Genomic DNA, 25,274 nt, shown 5'->3' with positions numbered 1-25,274 from the left:
ATATTTACTGTAAGTGAGCGGAGTTTAGGAGGGGCTCCAGCCGCCACCACATCCGCGCCCGTACAGTAAACACGGCCGGGGCTCTAATAAACAGCAGCCGCCGCTCCCGGTGGAAGCTGCTGCGCAGAGGAGCGACAAACAGCCTTCAGGCCCGCTGCTCGCTCTCGCTCCGAGGTGTCACAGCGCTCGCTTGTTTTTTTCTTTCTTTCTTTCTTTCTTTTTTTTTTTTTTTCCTCCAGCGTCTGTGCTGCCGCTGTCGCCTCTCTCTTCCTCCCCCTCTCTCTGTTTCTGTGCGTCACAGCTAGGTCATGGCCGAACTCCAACAATGGCTCCGGTTTCTCGAGCCACTCGCACGCGCGGGAACACAGCGCGCGCGCGCCACTCACACACACACGCAGCAACCAGGAGCACACAAACACAGATCTGACAAATGATAGGGTGGCGAGGCGAGGCGAGCTAATAGTAGGCAGTGCGCCTGCCGACATGCCCGTGGGCCGCGGGTGTTAAATTGTATCCAATTACGGCGCATGCGACGATATGAGGGGGGAATAATAATTCGTCTTGCGTGACAGGGAGATTCGCTTATTTCCAGGGCTCTTTGTGTGCAGGGGGTGCGGTGAGGGGCTTGTCTGCGGGAGAGCCGTGGAGGTGTGCGGAGGTCTGCCTTTTTCTGGAGGACATGGCGCGCATGTTCCATTAATCAAAATCCAGTTAACCAGATTTGGAGACATGGCAGGGGCCAGCAGGGTCCGACCAATAATTAATATCCATTATTTAAGCAGCCCAGGTCTAACAGACGTCTTAACGCGCGCGCGCGCGCGCACACACACACACACACACACACACACACACACACACACACACACACATAAACGGACACACTTCAGCTGTGTAAGGGATCGCATCAATGCGAAAATGAAATAAACACGCCCAGTCTCAGCTTTGTTATGAAATGTCTCTCCTGCTCATTTATTTGATGGAGTGCACAGTCAAGTAAAACCAGCAACAGTGCCAAAAGAGGGGCAGGGGCACAGTGTAAGAGTGTGTGTGTGTGTGTGTGTGTGTGTGTACTACGTGGTGGCGCTCTGTGAACTGAAAAGTTGCACTCTGGTGTCACTGACGCCCAGCAGAAAAGTTCAACAACTCAAGGGTAAAAAGGGTCAAGTGTCGGTTCATTAGTTCAACTTGTCAGAGAGGCGGCTGACAGCTGGCAGCGCGGCACCGACAGTGATGAAACCAGCCAGATATGGGGGAAAAACCGAAGGGGCTGAGGTTGAATATGAAGTGACTCTATTATCCTGCCAATCACACCTCAGCCACGTCCCCTCAGCACCACCGGCAGTGGCCATGAAATGATGAACCACCAAAGGCTGTTGCCATGCCATGGGTGTCGAGTGTGTGCCATCTTTTCCAACCTGTTTTGACAGGGACCTTAGAAAAGAGTGTGTGTGTGTGTGTGTGTGTGTGTGTGTGTGTGTGTGTGTGTGTGTGCGTGCGGGAGTACGTCTGACTAATACATTGTCGTTCAGCTATTCATAAGGCTCTATACGCTCGACCGTCATGTGAGACCAGCAGAAGCATTTTCTTCACATCCCAGTCCAAGGCACGTACAAAAATATAGTGTACACTTAAATATATACAGTGCATTGATCTGTTATAAATACAAAAACATACACGCATAGTGTTTTATATATATAAAAAAAAATACAAAACAGTTTTCCTTAAAGGAATACGCTGCGAAAGTCGCAACAACAGTAATACCATATGCAAAGAGAAAAACAAATACTGTCTGAGGGAGGAGATTCACTGCAAGAGACACTCGCGAGCTGGGACTCCACTTGCCCTGCCTAGTCATCTTCGCTGTTTCTAAAACCCCCTCCTGTATTTCCGCCCTAGCCCACATCCCCTATCAGAAACTCACCGTTCAGTACCGAGATCAATCTCAGCATGGATGTAAAAGCTTTCACATCTAACACACTGGGTGCGTTTTAAAAAGCCTGCTCTTCACCCCGTCCCCTGCAGAGAAGTGAAAAAAGGTAATTGCTGCGAATGCTAAACTAACACCTTGTTATGATTGTCTTTCAGCGGTGCTTTATGTTGTTCTTTTTTCCTCCTTTCATTTTTGCGGGTTGCCAAAAAAAACGCTGCAGAGAGCAGGAAACAACAAGGCAGTGCAGAGAGGGAAATCATTTTAAGACCTTCGGGATGCAGCAGATGCCTTTAACATTAGGAGGGTCTTTAGATCTGCTCTTTTCTTGCTCCTCTCTGATGGCGGCATTGCAGGGAGCTGCAGCTCTTCTCACTGTGTGCGTGTGTGTGTGTGTGTGTGTGTCTTTAGGATATTAAATAGTAAAGGATGGGGATTAATAATGGAACCTGACAGCTCATCTCCGGCTTCTATCTGCCTGACTGTCCCCCCAATCTTCCCTTCCATTCCCTCCCTACCTCCTGTTACTCCTCAGTTTCTAATCCGCTGCGTTTCTCCCTGGCTCTGACCCTCCTTTGTTTTCCTTTCCTTCAGCTCGTTTGTCGCTCCCTCTCTTCCCCCGTCTCTCCTTCTCTCCAGCGCTCCCTTAGGGCCCTCTGTCTTTCAGGGTCATGTCAGGGGAGTAGAAGAGCACGTTGGTGTCATCGTCGTCGTCATCGCTGAGGTCGACCAGGTCAGCCTGGGTGTAGCGCACCGCCCCGGGGTGGTACTCTCCGATCCGCGTCCTGTCACACAGCCGCGACTGCAGAGCCAGCTAGAAAACAGACACAAGTGCAGAAAATGAAGCCAGCTAAATTAGAAAATCTTTTTTTTTTCACTCTGTTCTGGCCATCCATTCAAACTAAGCTGGGGTTTTACACACTTGAAACCAGTGTCTTTAGCTGATAAATGTGAAAACGCTGGTTTAAGACTAAATACTAGAGGCGAGAGAGACTGCCAATCATTGTGAACAGACCCTCCAAATAACACCCTTCTCAACGCGATTCAAAACTCAAAAATCGCAGCTGGCAACCTCAAGAAGCTGAGAAACGTTTAACTTAATGCTAATGTCCTCCGACACGCGGGAGCAGCAACCTGCGCGCAACCAATCACCAATGCTTGTTTTGATTCCCTCGGGCAAATGAAGCAAAGCTATTTTCATTTTCTACTCCACTCAACTGCATAAAAGTACCAGAATGGCGAAGAGCTGATCGTCGCGTTCGGTGTCATCCCCATATGATATAACTTTGGGGAACTACAACAACCCATCATCTGAACTTGAGCTACTTTGCTGCGCACCAGTATAGTAGAAAAAGAGCTTAGAAAGTTTAGAGCCACGACATTTAGACGTACTGATTAACCCATTAAAAGAAAATCAACTGCCAACTATTTTGATAATCAATTAACAATCTCCATCATTTTACAAACAGAAATGTAAAACTTTTGCTGGCTTGAGTGTCTTAGCTGCAAGGGGCTGCTCCTTATATTGTTATTTAGGAAATTAAATGAAGAATCTTTGGATTTTAGTTAAAGACGTCCCCTTGAGTCTCTGAGAATGAAAAATAAATTACTGTTAGCTGCGGCCAAAGCTAAGTATGTATTCTATACGCTTGATGCTAAAGCATGATCGCAAGCCTCTGGCTTGTAAGAAGCAAGAGAGCACCTGCTAATTTAAGTTGGATAAGGATCCAGTATATTCCAAAGTTACTTTTTGTTGGATGGTGGAATAGCTTCAGAGACTCCCTCTCCCAACACCTTACTGTTGTTGATATTTTAAATGGACAGTATTGTGCTCAAACTGGATTTAGACTGATTGTATCAGATGAGTGCAATCATGAAACAGTGGTTTGCATCCAAGAGTGAAACGGCTGGGATCAAAGTATGTACCTTCAAGTCTGAGGCCACAGTTCTCTGCTTGACAACAGTGTACTGCTCCCTCTGAGTTGGGAGCGAGTTGCAGCCCCAAGTTAAGCATCTCTGGATCTTGTTTGTGAGCGAAGGCAGAATGGAGCTCGAGGTGGATACGCGGATTGGTTCGGCGTCAGCAGTATCACACAAGTTGTACTGCACCATTGTCGTAAAAGAGGAGCTGATCCGGAAGGCAAAGCTTTCCCTTTACAAAAGTCGATCTAAGTTCCAAACCTCACCTATGGTCACAAGCTTTAAGTAGGGGCCTTAACAGTGAAATTGTGGACATAACTTGCCGAAATGAGATTCCTACTTCGGCGGCGGGGTTCAACCTTTAGGCCCTGTTCAGACTACATCAGGGTTGGTGGCAAAAATGCCAGTCCTCCCAATTCATTTCGTTGTGAGGGTATTGTGTTCACGTGCAACGTAGGTGTGTAACAGTACAGTAGTGGGGGAGTGCATAACTGGAAATGGAGGGTGTGTTGGCGCTGTATCACAACTGTATCTGGGCGGAACATCGAACATGCCAAGACATATGATGGCATCACCCAGATGTGTCACAGCAGCGAGGCAAAAAACAACAACTTGCTGTTTTTAAGCAGACTCTAGATGTGAAAGCAGACAGGGCCAAAGATGTTACCTAAGCAAATGGCATTTACATCACATTTACATTTGTTTTTAGCTAGCCTTGAATTAAAACATGACCTTTGCAAAAGTGTACAGTCACCGTTTACTGATTAATGCACTACCATGGAAGGTTAAACAGCTTATATTTTCAATTCTCCCCACCTGTGGAACAAGCCTTCAGAATACCTGATGTCTGCTAAAACGGTCTGCTCATTTAAATCAGAGACGAAAACATGACCATTTACTTCGGCTTTCTATTGAGTTCGTTATTTAGTTATTTACTTAATCTCAAACTGTTTATTTGCCTGCCTCTGAAGCATTTTTCCAATTTCTGCGCTTGTGTAAAGCACTTTAAATAGCCTTGTGTCTTAATGGTGCTTCATGAATAACCTGCCTAGACCTTGCTTCCTGATCATTTCTTGAAGTCTGTGGGTGAAGACAATCATTGCACGACTGGGATGCTAAGTTATGAAACCTGCTATGGCAAAGGCATAAGCCAGTGATCAGAGGCAGAATAACGCAGGTCATTCCTGGGCTCACTAGTGGCATGACTAAATGCAAGAAGCTTCTCCTTTGTTATTCTGTGAGGGTTTGGCAAACTGCTTTTAGGTGAGCTACTACCACCTTCAGGATCGTCAATCCATGGAATGAAACTCCCACAACGCTAATGACTGTGGCTAATCATCACACCCTCCGTTCTGTCTGAAGGTGGCCTTAAAAATACAGTGAAGGAGCTCAAATATCCAGAGGGAGCTCGAGGCAGAGCCGCGACTCCTGTGTGTCGAAAGGAGTCAGCTGAGGACACCTTCATAAGGGTAGGGTCACGCATAAGCAAAATTAAAAGTGGCGAATATTCACCTCCCGTTCACTCCCACTGGGTATAACAAAGGGTCAAACAAACTATCCACACTCCAAGGTGAAGCAAATTTGCAACTTTTAGTTTGACAATGAACTTTGATCGGTAAAGTCGCAGTCACAACCAATATTAAAGACTTGTTTGGTTGACCCCTCAAACAGACCACAAGCTGGCAAACTGAGGTCTGTGTGCCTCATATCCTGCACAGTCCACATTTGTAGCCATCAGGCGATGGACATTTGCCTGCACTGTATGTGTGAGCCTGCCGTATCTCCCTGGAGAAATGCAACGGGATCCCCCTCACCCGACTGCAACCACGACCTGACCCCAGATGAGAAGAAAATGACAGAAAACAGTAGCGCGAAATCTAAGTAACAAAGTAGAACCTGAACAATATATGGGTTGGCCAATATCGGCCTATCTCTCATCGATTGGTTTATGTTGTCTGATATGCATAGATAGTTTTTTCATATATATATATTTTTTTCTTTTTAATTATTAAATTCCCATGGAAGTTTACCTTTTCAGTGCACCAATGACATTTTAGACAATTACATCTCTTCTTGAACTGTACAACATACTGCCTGCATTACAAAGTTTGTTTGTCACAGGTGTTTGATAACCAGATTCGAGGAGTAACTACCAGAAGAATGAATCACTCAACATCGTCCTCAAATCTCTAATTTCTATTGCTTTAGTACACAAAACAGGTGACCGCACAGAGCAAGAGGGAGAAGAATGTTGACACCTATCCCGAATAGATGATGGCTCTGATGAACATCTATGATGTTAACTGGACAAGTTAGGATGACAAAGAAGAGATGTATGCAAAATTAGTGTGGACGTAGTGTAAGACTGCAGCGATGCTGAAGCTGAAGGGGACAGGGAGCAGCTTTCTCTCTCTTTCTCTTACACTCGTGCTCACACAGAAGAAGTAGTAAGAGGTGAGCTCATTGCAGAGCCACAGGCGGTTCAGCTGTATGGCTAGAATGCAGATCAATATCATGGAAAGAAAGAGTGGACGAGGGAGATGGGGAGCAAGAGGGAGAGAGCGCACAGGTGGGAGGGAGATGTTGCACAAAGGAGAGCGGCAGAAATAATGTAAGAAAGATAAATTCCAGAGATGCTGTAACAAGGTAGAGGCAACCGAGGAGGCAAGGGAACAGACGCGCATGCAGTGCAGAGAGACGGAGATGGAAACAGGCAGAGAGGGGGAGGAGGACGAGAGGAGTCAAAGACTGCCGTGGAGAGAGGGGGAAAAAAAACTACGGAGGACTAGATAAAGCCAGAGATACGAGGCAGAGAGACGCGTGTAATTAGAAAACACGGTTATGTAAAATCTTTGTATACGCGCATCGCACAGGAAGAGAAAAAAAGAAAAACGAGGCGGGAATCTTTGGTCTGTTTTTGGTGTCACGATTCAGTTCTGAATTCAATAAATAGTAAAGGGGTACTATATTTAGGCTCTCACTCCTGTGCCAAAACATTCACTCATGTTTGCAGTCTGCTGAACTGCAGCATGAAACATAACTGGCAGTTAAGCTAACTTGTCTTAAAGAAGGTCACTGCTTGACAGAGCAGAAAAAGCAGAAAAAAATGTGTGGGAGTATAGACCTTTTTTTTTTTTTTTTTAAAACTATTTGGAAAGACAACCGCAATCATTTTGAAACATGTTGCCGTCATCTGCCCGAGTGAGAATAATGAAATTTTACAGACCACCACTACTGGCTCCAATGTTTATGTTCTTTTCGCAAGGGCTGCACAGTTAATCGAATTATTATCGCAATCACTATATCTGTAAAAATAAGCATGACGTGACTTAGCGAGTACAACGTGTTCCCGAATCAACATCCCACATTGCGTTCCTGGACCAACAATACAATGAACCAATCACAGCCCTCTGACATCATGCTGCTCCCCATTTTACTTTTTGTTTTGTCTTCTTCCCTCTCCTAAAGTGTGTTGTATAGGTTCCTGTGCATGTAAAAGGTCTTGAAAGTTAAAAAGCGTAAAGTCTGCAAAAGCAACAGAAGCTCCCGTCTCTTGCACAGAAAACACTGGTCCTGAAACGCTAGGTCAGTAGTCCCGCCTTTCATTCTGTAACTTCTTGACATCACAGTACGCCCCCATGTCACACATTTGCATAATTCATGCCTAGCAGCTAATTTGACACGTAAGAATTCTTTCATCGAAGCTGCCCTGCGCAGGCTCAGGCCTGTGCAATCTGACTAATCAGATCAGACTGGATATTCAGGAGGGGCTGGGCCTTAAAGAGACAGGGGCTAAAACCGAGATCTTGTTAGACTGACACACCCACACGTGCTTCAGTGCTTCTTACACCCTAGGCTACAGCCCTGGGTAGCAACTAACTAGGCTATAAAGTTGAAATATTAATGACTTAAAGACAGATGTATGAATAGTTGTAGGAACTTTAATTTGAAAAACATTTTTTGAAGAATTCTAAAAGACACAGAAGCACACTGATGATGTCTGAGAGTCGTCATCGCAATGTTGATCCAAGAACATGTCCTACTTGGTGAAATCATGACGTGTAAAAATAAGAGGAACATCTTTTTTTTTTTTTGCATATCGTGCTGGTTTTTCCATCCCATACACAAGGCTCTGACTGGTCAACTCTTTCTCCGACCACAGGAGACAGACCCAGACCTATTTGAATCCCTGAGCATTTACACGTCAGCAGTGACTCAGACATGTGAAATTGTTTACGAGCGCAGTTCATGTGAGATCAAACAGACTGTATCAATTAATCCCCACAAACTGGACCAGTGACCTGAACAGACATTCTGGGCCCGCCCTGGAGGTACGGTGAGGTGGGACCAGCAACTCTCTGGTTGTAAATGTGGCACATGAAGACAAACCTAAGAAAGTCAGAGCCAGCCCCTTTAAATGCATGTAAACGCAATGCAAATAAACAGAAAGAGCGAAAGAAAGGAAGAAATTGAGAAAGCCAGCGAGTGAGCTAGCAGAGGTGGTGGTGGGGGGGGCGGTTAGGGTGAGGGGGTGTCTGGTACGAAAGTGCAGATTTGTTGTGTTGAGGGTGGAACATTTTTTGACGCTTTTACACCCCCCCCCCCCCTTACCCCTCCTCCCCCCCGCCAATCTCACACCTGATGTGTGGGGGCTGCTGGGAGTCGCATGCCAAGATGAATAACAACCGGCTGTTAGTCACGATAGAGCATGAACACACACGCCGCCTGTCTCACTCTCTCCCGCTCGCTCTCTGTCGTCTCCCGTCTCACCTTCTCTCTCTTCTTTCTCCCTGGCACGCACACAAACAGCATTTTCTCTGTGATTTACGAACACACCGAGATTCCATTTCACCCCCTCTGTCTCTCTGTGTGTCTCTCTCCCTCCCGACTCACCACAGTGAAACATTGACATTTGGGTTGAAGGTCATACCACACATTCCACTCTTCCACAGAGCGCTCATGACCCGTTATCAGTGCGGTTGGTGATACAGGGTGGGCGACGATATGCGGGTGTTCATGCGTACGTGTACGTGCGGACTGAGACCACAGAGGATCTCTTCCTTCGTGGTCCAATATGAGCTCTGATTCATATCAGCAGGTACTGTCAATGTTTGCAGATTGAGACAAATCTGTGGAGAACCGTATTGATTGTGGTGTTTATTGAAATGCAACCGATGAGGTTTTCGCAGCTCAAATTTACAAACATCATCCCTTCTAGTAATTGGTCTTCATTACATTTCCCTAAAAGCTCGATTTGCAAAAGCATGGAAAAATAAAATCCCTAATTTGTTATTTCTCTCTATAAATAAGAGGATTTTGGAACCAAACAAAACAATTATTTCCTCTATAGGTGATGCAAGCGCACCTTTTACAAGTGGTACCAGTGTATCTGTGAAGCTAAGTAGCCTGATCACAAATTATTTCTTACGAGGAAGGCTAAAATAATTACATCTTGTAGTTTCAGAGGTGAAAAAGGTTGTTGTAATTCAGCATTCTTATGTGGGGATTATAAAACAAAGACGCAGTAGAAATATTTCAAGTGCTACAACAGTTATTTTCAGTGCCCATCACAACTTCTAAAGTTAACATATTTCAAAATGGCTTTACTGATGGCCTAAAAGCCAAATGTGTATGGGCATAAAAAAAGAAAACCAGCATTTTTCACATTCACAGTGTGTTTTCTGCATTCTTGCATGGATTCTCATTAATTTCCAAAAACTGCCTCTCACATCCAAAAACTGTTCACATCAACATCTGTCTTACAACCTCTACGAGACTCTCCTTGGCACAAAACTGACAATTGTATTGCTGAGAGCTTCACAAGGTTGTTAATCGATCTCAATGACTCAACAACTACTTTACCAGCATTTCATTTCTGAAGATTGATACACCACCTCTTCACTATATAACTATGTTGTCTAGCAGCTGTTATTGAACAACATATTCATTTTGAATAGGAAAATGTAGCTTTGCCATCTATGTTAATTATCAGTTCAGGAACCTGTTGATGTTGCAATCTCAATTTTTTCAGATTTAGTGAATGTATACAACAAAGTTATGTATCCAATGAACCAAGTGGGGATCGATCCACTGAGGACACACTAGACATCATTTTGTCTGATCTCTTCATTTTGTAAGATTTAAAAAAAAGAATTTAACACTGAGTATTGTGGTTAAGCCTCCCAAGGTGCCAATCTTCCCGATTATCTGCATATTCTCTTGAGTCCTTAATAGATGACATAATTACAGGGTAGACGGACTTAATTTATCGAGTCTTATAGAGCCTTGAATAACGAATGTTCAACTGATGTACGACAGTAGATCTACAAAACAGCTTTGACAAATTTTATTTTGAAAATTGCAGAAAGGGAACCTTCAACTAAAAATGGATCTAGAATCTTGTGGTGAGCTGAGGGTGTCCTTGTAGAAAAAACCTGTCTCCATTTTTCTGCAAGTGCCAGCCTTTCTCCCACACAGGTAGACATATTTTCTTTAACATTTAAATAATCCAAGGACTAGAATAATTCTGGGACAGGCTTCAGCTACCTGAGAAAGGCACACTTCAAATGTGTACTGACTGTACTTTTATTTCTGAAAAGTGACAATGCTGCTAAGTACCCTTGCATTGTTCTTTCTGGTGGCCACTAGGGGGCGACTCCACTGGTTTCAAAAAGAATTCTGATTGTAACAGAGCTTCCGACAAAATTACCCTACTTCCCACTTCATTATTAACCTCAGTAAACAGTTTCCTTTCAAAATTAAAGTCTGAATCAACACAGAGCGAAACAAGTTTCTGCCATGACAACCTATCAATCACAAGAGGTGTAGAAATGCCTACCCATGGCCATTTAATTAGCATGTACATTATAATTAAGTCTGTTTTTGGCTAGCCAAAATTGACAATTAAAATCGAAGTTAATTTGAATTATGAATGCGCTTTTCTAAGCGAGCTGGCAAACACAACCAATGACAGATAGCTTAGCACCAACCTCTCATCAAAATATGGTCACTGCTAGCTCCGAAAAAACAAGATGACTATGACTCAAATTCAAGGCTTTGACATGGTAGTCTACTGACCAATGACTGCTGTCACTTTATGACACTAGACAGTCTATGGGCTCTAAGGCATGCAATGCTGGTCAGTCAGTCAGTCCTAAACATCGGTCCAATTATTGAATGGATTGTAATGAAACTGAATAACATTCACAATCCTAGATGACTTTGGATGCCCTGGATTTTACTTTCAGTTGGCTGATGAAGGACTTGAGCCCGAAATGTCACAAATGGAGGAACGAAATGTTCACTGGATTATTATCTAGTGTGTGGACTCTGTTTATGTATGTCTCACTTTCACTTCAGTCCAGCACTTGACTAAATTTTTTGGATGTGTGCGACTCTATACACCTCTACCCCATAGTGCCCCAATGAGGTTCATATTTCTGTATTTAATAAACTATTCTGTTAACTAAAAGCTATTACACGAAATTTCATACAGAAACCCACAAGGCTGCCATTTTGGTTTAGACTAAAATGTCTCGACAATCGGTGTCCCTCGGAATCCATTGTTGCTACAGTGGTGTTTCTCTGAACCTTTCATGTAACACTACCACCACCTCAGAAAAGTTCTTTGGCTCGGACTACTAAAACGAATGACATTCACATCAGTATTAGCTGTACTTTGTATTTAATGGCAAGCAGCAAATGTAAGCATTCCAACACCAAGGCATAAAATATGGTAAACATTGAACCTGACAAACATGTTAGACCTGTTGAGATTGGCATCGCAACTTTTACGGGGGAAGTTGATTGGGGGCATATTCAGACATGACCAGCGTGTTATGTAGCCCTTGCATGTCTCAGCGTGGCTTTAGACGTATGCGTGTGCAGCTGCTCTACCTGCATTCCAGTTGGGCTCACTAGGCTCCACCAGTCCCTATCCAGGCCAAAGACGAAGGCATTGGCCAAACCGTGGAGCGGCGCCGACAGGACATGCAACAGGGTGAGCGAGAAGGATGGATCCTTTGGGTAGAATGCATTATGGAGCCTGTTGGGAGGAAAGAGGGCGAGAGAGAGAGAGAGAGACAGAGGTGTTGAGTTCGCCCATAAAAAAAAGTTGTAAATAAAGAGACAACCTGCAAGAGAGCTTTAGGGGCGAGTAATTGAAGGAGAAGTCAGAAGGAGTACAGCAACAGGAAAAAAGGGAAAGACGGGGAGCGGGAGGTTGATGGACAGAGCAACAGAAAGAGGGTGAAAGAGAAGGAGAGGACAAGTGAGTGACAGGGTGAGGGACAGGGTGAGAACGAGAGGTAATGAGAGCGAGCGGCAGAGGCAGAAAGAGAGGGAGAGGGAGAGAGAGAGAGAGGAAAAGGGGGAGGGCGAAAAGAGCGAGTGAGCTTTATATCAGCATTTAAGAGCCCATTAGGCAGCGTGAGACGGCTGGGCTGACACATTCTTGGCTGCCGCTTCGACAGCACGCAGCACTTTACAAGGACAGGGAGAAGTGTAGCGCTCAACTCCCTTCCTCTCCTTCTCTCCCCTTTCTCTCATCTCGGTTTCCTGCTTCTCCTGACCACCGTCCCCTCTTCTCCTTCTTTTTCATTCCATGCACGTTTCCCCGCACTCTGCCTCCGCTCCCCCCTCCACCCCCTCCGATATCGCTCCCATTTCTTTGCATTCAGTTTCATCTGCCTGGGTATCTCATTTTCATCCTCAATCCTTTTTTTTCCAATTCCCGTCCCCGCTCCTATCTCTCCGGGAGCCTGGGGCAAGACTAGGAGGAGAACCCGATATTGTGTGGTGCGGCTGCAAACTAATGGCTGCCCCTGAGAATGATGCTGCTCAGCCATTAACCCTGGATTAACCCTGTATTAGCGCTGCTCGTCGGGTTAGCCTGCCGCTAATGTCTTTTATTGATCTATTAGCCGGAGAATCAAACCACGCGCGGCTCAAAGCGTTCTCCGCATGTGCTGTGTTCCTGGCTTGGGTGCGCAGAGTGAACTAAGTGGCCACGGCGGTTGACCTCAGGGTCGGGATGGCCATCCCCAAGCTACTTGTGCCCCCGCAGGGAAGGAAGATACAAAACCAACCATTTGAGTAAAAAGAACCACTGTGTGGTTACAAGCAGTTACGTGAGACACCACAGCCACTCATCTCATCGTGACTGACACAGTCAAAGGATGACACGTCTCCAGCTATTTAAAAAGACAATGATTTTGTTGAGATCTTATAGCGACACTGCTGTCATTTGAACTTGTCTCTCCATTAATCACTTCACAACAGTGTTGCACAATAGCTTGACATCACCGGGCTCCCGAAACAAACCTGCACAGCTAACGTGGGGCCAGCAATGGTCCTACAAATAAGGCACGGAAATATCTGCTTATGCGTAACAACAAAATGTAAATGAGGATATTTTGACACTGTATGAAATATTTCAAATAGATAAAAGGTGTTTCATAGAACGACATAATGTGCTGTTACACTATAATTACATCACAGCTGTCTATTTCAGCAGCCCAAGGCCAGAAAAAAAAATGGAACCAATAGCATTAAATTGAAAACAAGACAGCCTCTGCTCACAGTGATACAGACTGTAAGCAGCGACCAGGAGGACGGCTTTGGCATTCGAGAGAAAAGCTCCACACTGCACATGTGCGATTCTATCTCCGCACTTTCTGACACTGTAGTCCAACAGTCTACTATGGCTAAATCTGTAGTCCTAAAGCCCAGAGGTCAGTAAGCACTTTTGCACTTCAGGTTCCCTCAACTCAAAGTTTTCGGTTTTCTTGGTCGGGTTTTGGGTTGAATACCTGAAATAAGGTCTGTGGTTCCAACCATAATTAAGATATTTGCCTGTTTTGCTCTGCAACATAAAATCCATAATTAATATCACAAAATTTAATAAGAAAGTGCTTACGTGTCTTAAAAAAAGGTGGTTGCTAACAAATAGCTAAATGAGACAATAGAATTGGTGGTGACATTTAGGTAATGCGACCGCACTGTAGTCTGTTTATAGCCTACCAATGGCATTTTACATGTAGAGATTTCTTTTATGCTTGGAAAATCACAAAAGTGGGGTTCATCTGTGAAGATTATCTTGCTGAACATAACAGGCAAGTATCATAAACGCGGGTCTGCTACGAAGCTTATCTTCCTGAATAGTCCCAAATCCAATTGCAAAATCCCATAGGCTTTTTGACAAGGAGACCAGGGTGATGCTAACCTCCAGGTTAGCCTATGATGAAAGACAGAATAAAACGTGTTTATGACATTTATCTGAGAAACAAAAATCAAAGCAAAGCAAAGCATCTGGACGGACAGGTGACAAAACTACCAGTGAGATTTAAGATTACCAGTAAATAATAAAATAAATAGTGCAATAAGGGTTTAAATAACACATTTAGTTAAATTTAGCATTTCCTGTTGTTTTAGGTGTTGGAACAATTGGTTGTGTTGCCATCAAAGTTGTAACTATTTTATAACAGTCTTCACACAAAGCTTTATTTTTCTTCTTAAAGTCATCTGTACTGAAAAAACTGCACCCACATGACTACCTGGAAACTTTTTTTTAATCTGCACCAGCTCTCGGCGCCCGTGTGTCCGACTGAGTCATTTTCTCTGTCAGCATGAGAGGAACGTGCTCGTGTTTGATTACGTCGTTAAAACTGTGTGGCGGAACGAAGCTTCCTCTGTTGTGAATGAAGCCGCACAAACGTAACAAGAACCTGCTGATCGACGGTAACCGTTTGTCCTCGGGGTTGGATGTGATTATTAGGCTTTCGGATGCATTGAGGGAGTAGAACGCACATCTCAACAACTGACAAAATGTACATGCATGACTTTGGAAGATGACAGTTCTGGGTGATTTTTTGGGGTATTGCCCAGTCCTTCTTTGAAGCAGCTGCTTTTTTTTAACTGGCAGGTTAGAGACACGTCTACTTTGTCAAACTGAGGAAGCACATCATTATGATCTGGGGTTTTCCACTTTCCTTAAAAACCCACTGAATCTGCAGGTGAAAAGTACAGGAGATTATTATGGAGATTCATCCACAAATCTGCTTATAATCCTCTCTTATCCTCTTTTGCAGCACGAGGTCGCAAGGTTTAGTTGCTGGTAATCTGTCCCCCCCCCGACCACCCCCAGAAAAAGTTGTGAGAGGAAGACAACCATGAGTCGAGCTGGGTGAAAAGGTTGCACACCGACCCGCAACGAGAGCGTACCTGCTGTTAGTCGGCATGGGTACGGGTGTCAACTAAATGCAGCTTGAAATAAAAAGTAACGGCGCAGCTAGTGGAGCGTGGAGTGCTGTGTCCTGGCGCTTGTCGGAGTGAGGACCGTTTCAGAGCGAGGCTGCCTATTTTCTGGGTTAGCCTGCTGCTGTATCTCCAAGGGCCAGACCAGCTGCTGCTCACATTCATTTCACTTCCCATTAAAGGTGAAATAAATCAGGAGTCCCCACACAACCTCCTTAGAGACGCAGGAAACACACACACGCACGCACGCATGCACACGCACACACACACACACAGACACACATGCGTGCACGCTCGGGAAGGTCGGACACATGTGGACATGCATAAACACAGGCGTCACTGCCTGTAGGTAGAGGTGTGTACACACAGCAGAACCCGGGTCATATGCATTGAAGATGTCAGGTGGAGAGGAAACGCAGGGGAAGAGTGTTTGTGTGTGCGTCTGCCTTTTTGTGTGTGTGTGTTTCTCTGACAGCGCAGCGGTGAGAGTGAGTGGGTCTGTGTGAAGGGGGGCTATTTCTGGCGTCTCATTTTTTTTTTTTCCTGCTGCCGCAAAGAAATGCGATCGGCGTCCGGGAAACGAGAGCTGGCAGCAAGCAATCATCTGCCTGCCACACACACACACACACGCGCACACACACACACACACACTGACTCGCGCACACACACACAGCACCTCGCAGTGCCGAGCAACACGCGCCATGGCAACGGAACAGCCGCAATTAGAGGCGAAGAGCCTTTCCCCTCCATCGAGGGAGAGACGGAGAGCGAAATGAAAGGAAAAAAGAAAGAGCGGGTGAGAGAGAGAGAGAGAAAGAGAGACAGGAAGGGAGGGGGCGGCGGCGACGGCGGTGGGGGAGGGGGGGGGCGGAGAAACAGCATTGCACAGGAAGGGGAGAGAGAGAGGGAGAGTGGAAGAGGAAAGGAGAGCACGATAAAGAGGTGAGAATGTGCAGGAGCGAGGCTGTGAAGGGGAACGAGGGCCAAGAGCGATGGAGGAGGAGGAGGAGGAGGAGGAGGAGGAGGAGGAGGAGGAGGAGGAGAGAGGAGAGAGGAGGAGAGGAGGGCTGAAGGAGTGAGGCTGAATGGAAAAGACTAAAAAGCAGTGGAGGCAGAGAGCGAGGAAGAGATGGAGGAGGAGGAGGAGGAGGAGGAGGAGGAGAGATATCCAAAAAGACAGATTGCAAGACATGAGCGAGACAAACAAAAGAGATTACGTGCGAGAGAAACCAAGATAAGACGTGTTGGGGGGGGGGGTAAGGGGTAAGATAGAGAGAGAAGGGAGAGCGATGGAGAGACGGGTGGAGGCGTGTGGAAGAGGAGGAGGAGGAGGAGGGGGGTGGAGGCAGGCTGTTTCTCCTGTGTGAGCCGGGCTAATGAAAGATGAATGAGGGGAGGCAGTGGTGGGAAGGAGAGTGTGGCTGCGGGCGATGCCTGGCTGAGCTGCCGTGTGCCTGTGTGTGTGTGTGTGTGTGTGTGTGTGTGTGTGTGTGTGTGTGTGTGTGTGTTTACCAGGGTTTTTTGTGTGCGCGGTGTAGCCAAGTGAGGCTCACAGTTGGCTGACTGGTGTTGGACAACAGGGATGATATTGTGTATACTGTATGACTCCGGAGCGGGCGGTCAACAACAATAAAAACGCACGTGGACGGCAGCAAGACACGCGCAGCTGGAAGTCTGCTGCCACCTGTAAGCGTGCAGTCGATCATTAGCAGTCGTGCGGCGTCTCGCAGCCTCGCTCACTTATTCAGACCTTTTCCATCTATCATGCTGTCAGTCACTCTTTGAACCCGTCTCTTCTCCCTCACCCTCCACATTCTGTGCAAAAAATACCCTCATCCGCCGACTCCCCCCTTCAATCTCCTCCAATATCCCACTCTGCCAGTCTATACCACTTTCCAGCCATCAGTCCCCCCCCTCCACCACACACACACCTGCCTCCAACAGACCTCACTTCTTTTGTCTGTCTGCAATATTGTGCCGTGCTTCCTCGGAGCTGCTACTGTAACAGCTTGGATGAGAACTCCTTAGAGAAAGTAGAGGGCGACCAGACAGAGAAGTCATCCTGACCCCGATCGCACTTCCTCCTCTCTCTGACTGACTGCCTGACTTCGTTTTTTTTTTTTTTTTCTCTCTCCTCCAGACGAATCACATGCTCCGCAGTGCCAAAACAAGGCCTTAGTGCTGCCTGCGGTGCTGCTGCCGAAAGCACGTCGAAACTTCTCTCCAGCTAAAAGGGATAATTTTTTCCAAAACGAGCATAATCCCTCCCCTCAGTGTATCAAAAAATGTATGTGGTCGACAGCTTTTGTCAATGTATTGCTGCATCCAACTATTGCAAGACAATGTCTTCGTTGTTGAGAATACAGTGTGTTGTCAGCAGGGACAAATCACTGCAGCTATGGTGTGCTGTAAGGGGGATCTATGTACTTGAATATTTAAAAAGTATGACCACCTGATGATACTCACTGTACAAAGTACCTGTGGATTTCACAAAGCTTTTAGGCAAATTGAGTATGCCTATTGCGTTAAGTACTTTTGGCCTGTTGGACAATATATTGTCACTAGGAATAACTGCAATAAACAATGTTATTGTCATTTTAACACCATTTAATGCCACCGATATAATGCTAATGCAATAGTGAAACAATGCGCGCACACCCTCTCAAAGAGCAATAAACTTGTAATTCTGAAGACGCTTCAGACATCAGAATTGGACTGAGACAAAAAATTTAAAGATGCTAAATAAATAAAACATAATAAATAATCGCGGCGTGGCTGATACACACACATTTTTGGCAGAGATTCCACATTCCATTTATCAGTTGGGCTGTAATATATAATAATTTAAAATGATTTTACTGTCTTATTTTATTTCAAGTGTAACAAAAGGGACAAATATAAATAAAATAACATAAGGCAGTTACATCAGGTAGGGTGTGTTCTCGCATGTATGTTTGGATGAAAGGGAGGGACATAAATAAAATGTATAGATAAATGAATGAATGAATGAATGAATGAATAAATAAATAAAAACACAACAAAAAAATTGCATCAAATGGATCTGACAACAAAGACTGAGTGTAAACACAACAGGCAATATTCAAAAATGATCGAGGTCATGTCAGTGTATCGCTTTGTCAGTAAGATCCGCACGATAGCAAAAGATACCTACAGTAAGATATGCATGCATGCATAAAATAATTTGATAACATAATCATCCTGAAATAATTACTAAAATGATTTGCAGGCACAGAAAATTCAATCTAGGTCCAATCAGAGAAACAGAATTTTATACAGACAAACATTTTCCCCCAAACAGAAACTAGGAAACAATAAATTGAGCCTGTCACAGTTTATTAAAGTCTTACTTCTCTTAATTATGCTGTGATGGCCGTTTATCAGATTTCTACCAAGTGAAATCTACTTATTGAATCAAAATCCTTCAAAGCACGCTGATGAATCTCTGCAACTTTAACCAACAAAGTCATAAATAACTAACTTGGATTAATGAGGGACATCCAGTCAGGAGGAAAAACCTGACCTGTGCTTCAAACGCTTCTGCTGGCTTTTCACTTGTCTACTGTGCGGACATGTGTGGGGGTCTTTAGGGCAGCAAAGACAGGCCTTTCATTGTTCAGTGACAACATGTGATCAGCCGCTCAGATGTGGATAAGCACTAATGCTTGTGAAGTATCAGCAGTACGGTGTGCTCTACGGATGCGGACACATGAATGATCTACTTTGATCACAGGGGTCAACATGGGGATAGCTGTCACAGTGAAGGGTATGATGCACGCACCCGCAGATGCAGGGCGCATGATAACAAACACACGCGTGCACACACACACACACAGGTTTGGTTTGGTTGAACCCACTGAAACATTTGACCAAATATTTCTGGAATAAGGCCTAAACACACAAACATAAACATGTGAGCACGCACGCACGCACACACACACGCGCACACACACACACACACACACACACAATATTCCCGAACAGACAAAGAGGCACACACAGTCCCTGGGGAGCGAAGCGGCTAACGTTCACCAACAGAATAAAACCCAAACAAAGAGACATCCTGTTTCCTGGAACACAACACCACTCAACCCGCTGTGCTGGGAGCAGCCAGTAAACACACACACGCAGGCGCGTACACACACGCACAAAATCTGTTCATTGTACGTGGCCGCGCGAGTGTTTCCTTGCGGCCCGATTCATGTACCTGCGTGTGTCTGTGTGTCCGGTGATGGCACTGGCTGTGCCTTTCGAGTGCTGGTGCACGTGAGTCTGTCCGTGCGAGTGGCTGTGGCTGGAAGTGTGCGTGCGTGCGTGCGTGTGTGTGTGTGTGTGTGAAAGACAGAGAGGAGGGAGGGAGAGCAGATGATAGAGTAGGCTTTAGCGATTCCCTGGAGTGTGAGGCAGCGTTTACGGCACTCTCAGAGCAGCCAGAGTGATGAATATTTAAAGACGTGCCTGAAAGAGCAGGGGAGGGGGGGAGCGGGGGTTGCGTGTGCGTGTGCGTGTGCGCCTGCCCAAGTGTGCGTGAGGGAGGTTATCTAGTATCTCCTTTAGCATTTGCGTGTGCTTTTGTATACCATATGCACGTCCATGAATGTATGTATCTGCCTATACGTGCCTGTGTGTGGTATGTGAGTGTCTATGAGGCTTAGATATACATGTATAGGGACTTATAGGTCTGTATGTAGTTTATTTGCCTGCATATGTGTGTTAGTGTTTGTATAAGCATGTATGGCTGTGTACATACACCTGTATCCCATGTGTGTATTTCATTCTGCATATTGGCATGCAAATACATGTGTACTATTGTGTATACACCGCCACTACGATATTAAACCCAGAGCCTGGGTGCGTGTGTGTCCAGCCTCAATGCGGGTGCCTGCCCCGTGTGTGTGTGTGTGTGTGTGTGTGTGTGTGTTTGCACTTCACACATCCCTGTAGGCTGGCTCTGTCTCGCTAAATGGGGATGAATAGCAGAGCGCCTCTGCCGCTCAACGGGAGACGAATGGCTACAGGGCCCTCCGTCTCCAGTTACACACCGATCGCCTGACTCACAAGCCCAAGTGCGCACACACACACACACACACAATGGACATGGACAGCAGGCGCGGTCATATATCCACCCGAATATAATCTAGGCCAAGCAGCCACATGTGGCTAAGCTATCATACAGGCGATCAGGGTGTTCAAAGAGCATGACATCTGACATCACAGACATCTTTGGGTGATAAAGACCTTTGTTATCTATGTGTAAATAAGAGAGAAAAAAAGTCTGAGTCCAATCACACTGGAAAAAAGCCTCCACTAAAATCTGTACAGCTGCAACGATTAATCTATTAGTTGTCGGTGACTACATTAGTCCACATATATTCTGATTATCGGTTTGAGTCATTTTCCTTTTTTTTTTTCCAAGTACAATTTTGGTCTCTTAAATGTCTTTAAATCTGGTGTCTTCACTGCTCTATGACAATAAACCGAATATCTTTGTTGACAAATTTTTTACACTGGAATTCATTATGTTGTGCTTTGAGAAACACAGATCATCATTTTTCGCCATTTTCTGACATTTTTATAAACTCAATGACTAAACAACGCATTGAGAAAATAATGGATTCATCAACAATGAACACATTTTTTTAAGTTGCAGCTCTACGCATCTGGCTTGTGTCTTTGGTGGGAAGGGAGACATTCGGTATTCATTCTCAGGCAAACGACTCTGCGCGAGTCGAGAGCGTTAATCACCCCCAGACCTGATGCTGATTCTGATCAGCGGTGACATGACACCCGGATGGACAATCCTGATTTCACCCATTTTTACGTGCAGGACGCTATGAGGCTTGTGCAAGTTAAAGATGCTGCTGCATTGTGACTTTTCCACTCCACTCTGTTCAAGCAGCACTCAAACATCATGCTGCGTTTGAGACATTGAAGTATGAGATATAAAAAGTCACCGCAGAATCATTGTCATAGCGTCCAAACTGCTTTCTGCTGCTCTCTACTTTCTGGCACATCCGTTAAGTTGAACATGAACCACTAGGAAAAAGGGGGGGGGGTTGCTTATTTTTAGGTGGTTTACCCATGATTTAAAAAAAAAAAAAAAACTGCATATACAAATAGTAATGGAAACCTGCAGTGTTGGATTCACTCCTGCAAAAACCAGAGATCAAAGCAACACATATAACGGAGAGAAATGGTACAGTTTTGTCATCAAATATGAAAAGAAGAAAAAAAAAATTTATCACGTAGCTACAAGCTTCATCAAGTTTAAAACTTATTTTAGTAAACGGGCCAACGCTGCCATTCTCTTACAGTAAATTGAACGTGAAGCGAAAGATAAATTTTAAAAAAAGGCTTGCAGACAAAGTTGGGACTTGGAGCCTTGCATGCTGCCGTTCAGCATCTGCGGGGCTCACTTGTTCAAGTAAACAAAATACACCACAGAAAGATATTAGGGTGTACAGTACGAACCACACACCAGCCTGCACACACTGAGGTACAGACGCACACATCCCTGCACGTTGAATGCGAGATATTCCGAGAGGCGTCGAGGCAGGAACGGAAGGAAGGGAGTGTAGAAAGGAAAGAGAAAGCAGGAGTGAGAGAGAGAGAGGGAGAGAGAGAGAGAGAGAGAGAGAGAGAGAGAGAGAGAGAGAGAGAGAGAGAGAGAGAGAGAGAGAGAGAGAGAGAGAGAGAGAGAGAGAGAGAGAGAGAGAGAGAACGAGCGCATCCTGGGATGCAGAATGCCAAATACAGTGAGATAAGAGTTAATGTATCCCCCCACCCCCTCCTCCTTCATCCCTCCCATTTGGCGCTCTCTTTCTTCCTCCCTACATCCATCCCTCCCTCCCTCCCTCCCTCCCCCCTCCTCCTCCTCCGCCTCCTCCCCGTTTGCTTTGAGGGATGAATAATAACTGCTGCTCTGAGATTTCCTCCCTCGTTTTTCAAAGCGCAGAACGGAGATGGGGAAGGTCTGCCTGGCCCAGGCTGCGCGTACGGGCGCGTGTGCGCACATACACACACCGCACACACACACAAAAACGCGGAGACGTACTGAAGTACACACAGACGCACGCACACACTGTCTTGTTCTCGCTGCTTGCCTGGAGCAGGGAAATCAGATCTCCTCCAGAGAAAGGCGGGGAGGGGTGGGGGCTTAGGCGCTGTAGGGAGCCCATACCAAAATCCCCTGCAAGCACGTATAGGCCTATACACACCACAAAACCCACACACAGCATCGAGGGAAACCAAGAATAACTCGGAGGATGCGTGCTGCCTCCTGGAGCGACAGGGTGAACTCAAGGTTACAGACACATCACCGGTTCAAGCCCCGCTGCCAGGGCCAATCCGTCCACGCTCAAACAGCCCTCCGCAGGGCACGTAACCCCGATTGCTCAAAGGCAACAAGCTCCCCTGCCATGTGTTTTGATTCGGGCTTCCAGACAAAGGCTGAAAGAAAAGACCCTTAACAGGGATCCCAAATTCTCCCTGCAAGGGGGGGGGGGTGTTTAAGGAGAGCAAAAAGCTCTTGGTAAAAGACGTGCGAGGCCGTCCAGGAGGAGCGCTCACACATCAAGCCGCGACGCGCCGCAGAAATCGGCGGCTAGGTTCCGAGGAGAGGGCTTATTTATGCAAACAGGCGTACAAGCGTGCACAGTAGGAATCTAGACAAGCCTTGTAAACAAACACACACCCACACCATAAAGCACACAGGGGAGGCGATGTGAGAAGCAGACTGTGAAAACTCTCGTCGTGCCCGGGCAGTGCTCACACACACACACACACACACAGATGCACACAGAGAGGAGAGAGAGGGAAGGAAAAGAAGGACAAAGAGGGAGAGAATGGAGGAGAAGGAGGAGTGCGAAGGTGCGAGTGTCTGGTGCTACTTTCGTGTTGCCGAATGAGGGCAAGAGAACGAGAGAGAACGAGAGAGCGCGAGAGAGCGAGCGAGACGTGGTAAAGCGATGTATAATGACTCGCCCGTGCGTGCGTGCGAGCGCGGGCGAGGAAAAGTAGGAGCGCTTTCCCATTTCAATTCGCAACAGCTGGTGTCGAATTAACACATTTACCAGTGTGCATTTGGAACAGATTAAAATTGTGTGTGGCGTGTGACTGTGTGTGTGTCTGTGCCTGCTTGTTTGTGTTTGTGTGTGTGTGTGTGTGTGGTAGCAGACGAGGGGCCAAAAACAAGAGTGTGTTTGTGTGTGGGAGTGTCTGTGTATTAACGCAATGGATCAGGGCATGGAGAAATGGCAGAGGGAGGGAGTGGGGGGGGGGGATTGAGTGAGGGAGAGAGAGAGAGAGAGAGAGAGAGAGAGAGAGAGAGAGAGAGAGAGAGAGAGAGAGAGAGAGAGAGAGAGAGCTCTACCCGACGGCTTTAGCTGCTGCCCTGGGCCGTCTCTCTAAGCCCTGTTTAGGAGGCTTTGGAGCTCAGATAGAAATAATCCCCCACTCAGACACACACACACGCTAGGCATGCACACACAAAAATAAGAACGCGCGCGTGCACACACACACACACACACACACACACACGCACACAAACACACGGGGAATGCAGACAGGCACGCAGGAAGGCACGCACGCTCGGAGTCGAGGCGGACAAACAACTGCGCACACACGCAGCGACAGCACATTCGCCTTGACACGAAACCAACCACCCGCCTACACACACACACACACACACACGCGGAGTCACACATACAGGAAAACACACACCCGGGCTGTCTGCCGTGCGCTGCTTCCGCACGGCAGAGCACAGCGACATCGGCACGGCACCGTGACAAACACTTTACACACTCCAACACTCAGCGGAGGGGAGGGAGGGAAGAAGGGAGAGGTGGAGAAAGAGGGGAGGAGGCGGAGGAGGATATGAGCCGGGGGGAGGGAGGGAGGTGAGAGAGAGTGGGGGGGGGGGGCTAACAAATTAATAGGAGCCGGAGATATATACAGCCAGCGCTGCTGCCGCCGCCGCCGCTGCTGCTGCTGGGGGAGGAGGTGGGGGAGCTGTGGGGGAGCGGGGGGAGGCGACGACGACGAGAGAGCAATTCATTCCCGTTTTCTCCTCGTTCGCTCTCTGGAGAAAGGCAGAGCAGAGCGGAGCGAGAGATCGTGTTTGCTCAGGAGAGGGAGGGAGGGAGAGAGAGAGGGCTTTGTGTGGCGGAAAAGTAGAGGAGGAGGAGGAGGAGGAGGAGGCGGCGGTGGGGAAGTGACATAAAAACACAGGAGGGGAGAGAGACAGAGAAACCCGAGCGAGGAAGTGTGGAAATAAGCGGAACATAACAAAAGAGCGGCAAGGAAGGAAGAGAGCAAGAGAGAGTGACATTAAGGGAAGGATAGGAAGGAAGCGGGCAGGGAAGGAGATGGGGGGAGGGGGGGGGAGGGAACGGGTGAGCGCAGGATGCAGTTTGTCATCTTCATCAGCCGACTGTGGCGAGTGGGGAGGAGGAGGAGGCGGAAAAGGGGGAGGGGGGCTGGAATGGATCGAGAGGTGAGAGAGGAGAGGGCGATGCGAGGATGGGGGGGGGGGTTCAGCGGAGCCTTTGAGAGACGTTGACCCTGTAATTGACCTGTGACTCCGCCTACATCGCCGTGGCGACAAGCAGAGCCGCCGCAGCTAATCACTTAGTAACCCTGACCTGTCAATCACACCGGCTCGGCGCGGAATGGGGGGAAGGGGGGGGCAAATGAAAGAAAGCGAGGGGGGAGGGAGGGGAGGGAGTGAAGGAGTAATAACAGCACTGGGGTTATCATTTACTGGACCACCCGCCTCCTCCCACCAGCTCTCAGCCTGCGAAGCCCTGGTTTAAAAAAAAAAAGCCAATAAAATGCTCTGTGCCTCCGACACACACACACGCAGGCACACACGCAGGCACACGTAATCTCCTTTAGTGTTTGTGCTACAGAGAGAGAGAGAGAGAGAGACAGAGAGAGACAGAGAGAGAGAGAGAGCGCGGAGCTTTCTGAGAGTCCAGATAAGAGAGAGCAAGAGAGGAGGACGGGAAAGGCAGAGCGAGGAAGGGGGGCGGGGGGTGACGGGTTGAGAAGAGATAAGATAGCAGAGCGAAGCCAACATGCAAATAAAACAACAGAGTTTATGTGCCGCACAGGTGTGTGTGTGTGTGTGTGTGTGTGTGTGTGTGTGTGTGTGTTA

The 25,274-nt window shown here is 46.7% G+C and overlaps 1 protein-coding gene and 1 long non-coding RNA gene across 3 annotated transcripts in view; one reads left to right on the top strand and one right to left on the bottom strand.

The window, feature by feature from the left end:
* Positions 1–941: 941 nt before the first annotated feature.
* LOC119025366 lies at positions 942–25,260 on the top strand. Its single transcript, XR_005076793.1, has 2 exons — positions 942–1,067; positions 25,231–25,260. It is a non-coding gene; the product is annotated as an uncharacterized LOC119025366 (long non-coding RNA).
* The window catches only part of si:dkey-100n23.5 (cyclic AMP receptor-like protein A), a 51,466-nt gene continuing 27,210 nt past the window's right edge, over positions 1,019–25,274 (bottom strand). The window contains exons 12-13 of one of the 2 annotated variants that reach the window (XM_037108858.1): positions 11,744–11,891; positions 1,019–2,741 (exon numbers count right to left, since the gene is read on the bottom strand). In XM_037108858.1, coding sequence (XP_036964753.1) covers positions 2,574–2,741; positions 11,744–11,891 — 316 coding nt within the window. In that variant the 3' untranslated portion in view covers positions 1,019–2,573. The remainder of the gene's footprint in view (positions 2,742–11,743; positions 11,892–25,274) is intronic. The other variant, XM_037108859.1, reaches the window with a different exon arrangement.

This window comes from Acanthopagrus latus, chromosome 9 (assembly GCF_904848185.1).
Source record: "Acanthopagrus latus isolate v.2019 chromosome 9, fAcaLat1.1, whole genome shotgun sequence".
NCBI lineage: Eukaryota > Metazoa > Chordata > Actinopteri > Spariformes > Sparidae > Acanthopagrus > Acanthopagrus latus.
The sequence above is the reverse complement of the archived record's forward strand: the minus strand, read 5'-3'. Positions and strand labels throughout refer to the sequence as shown.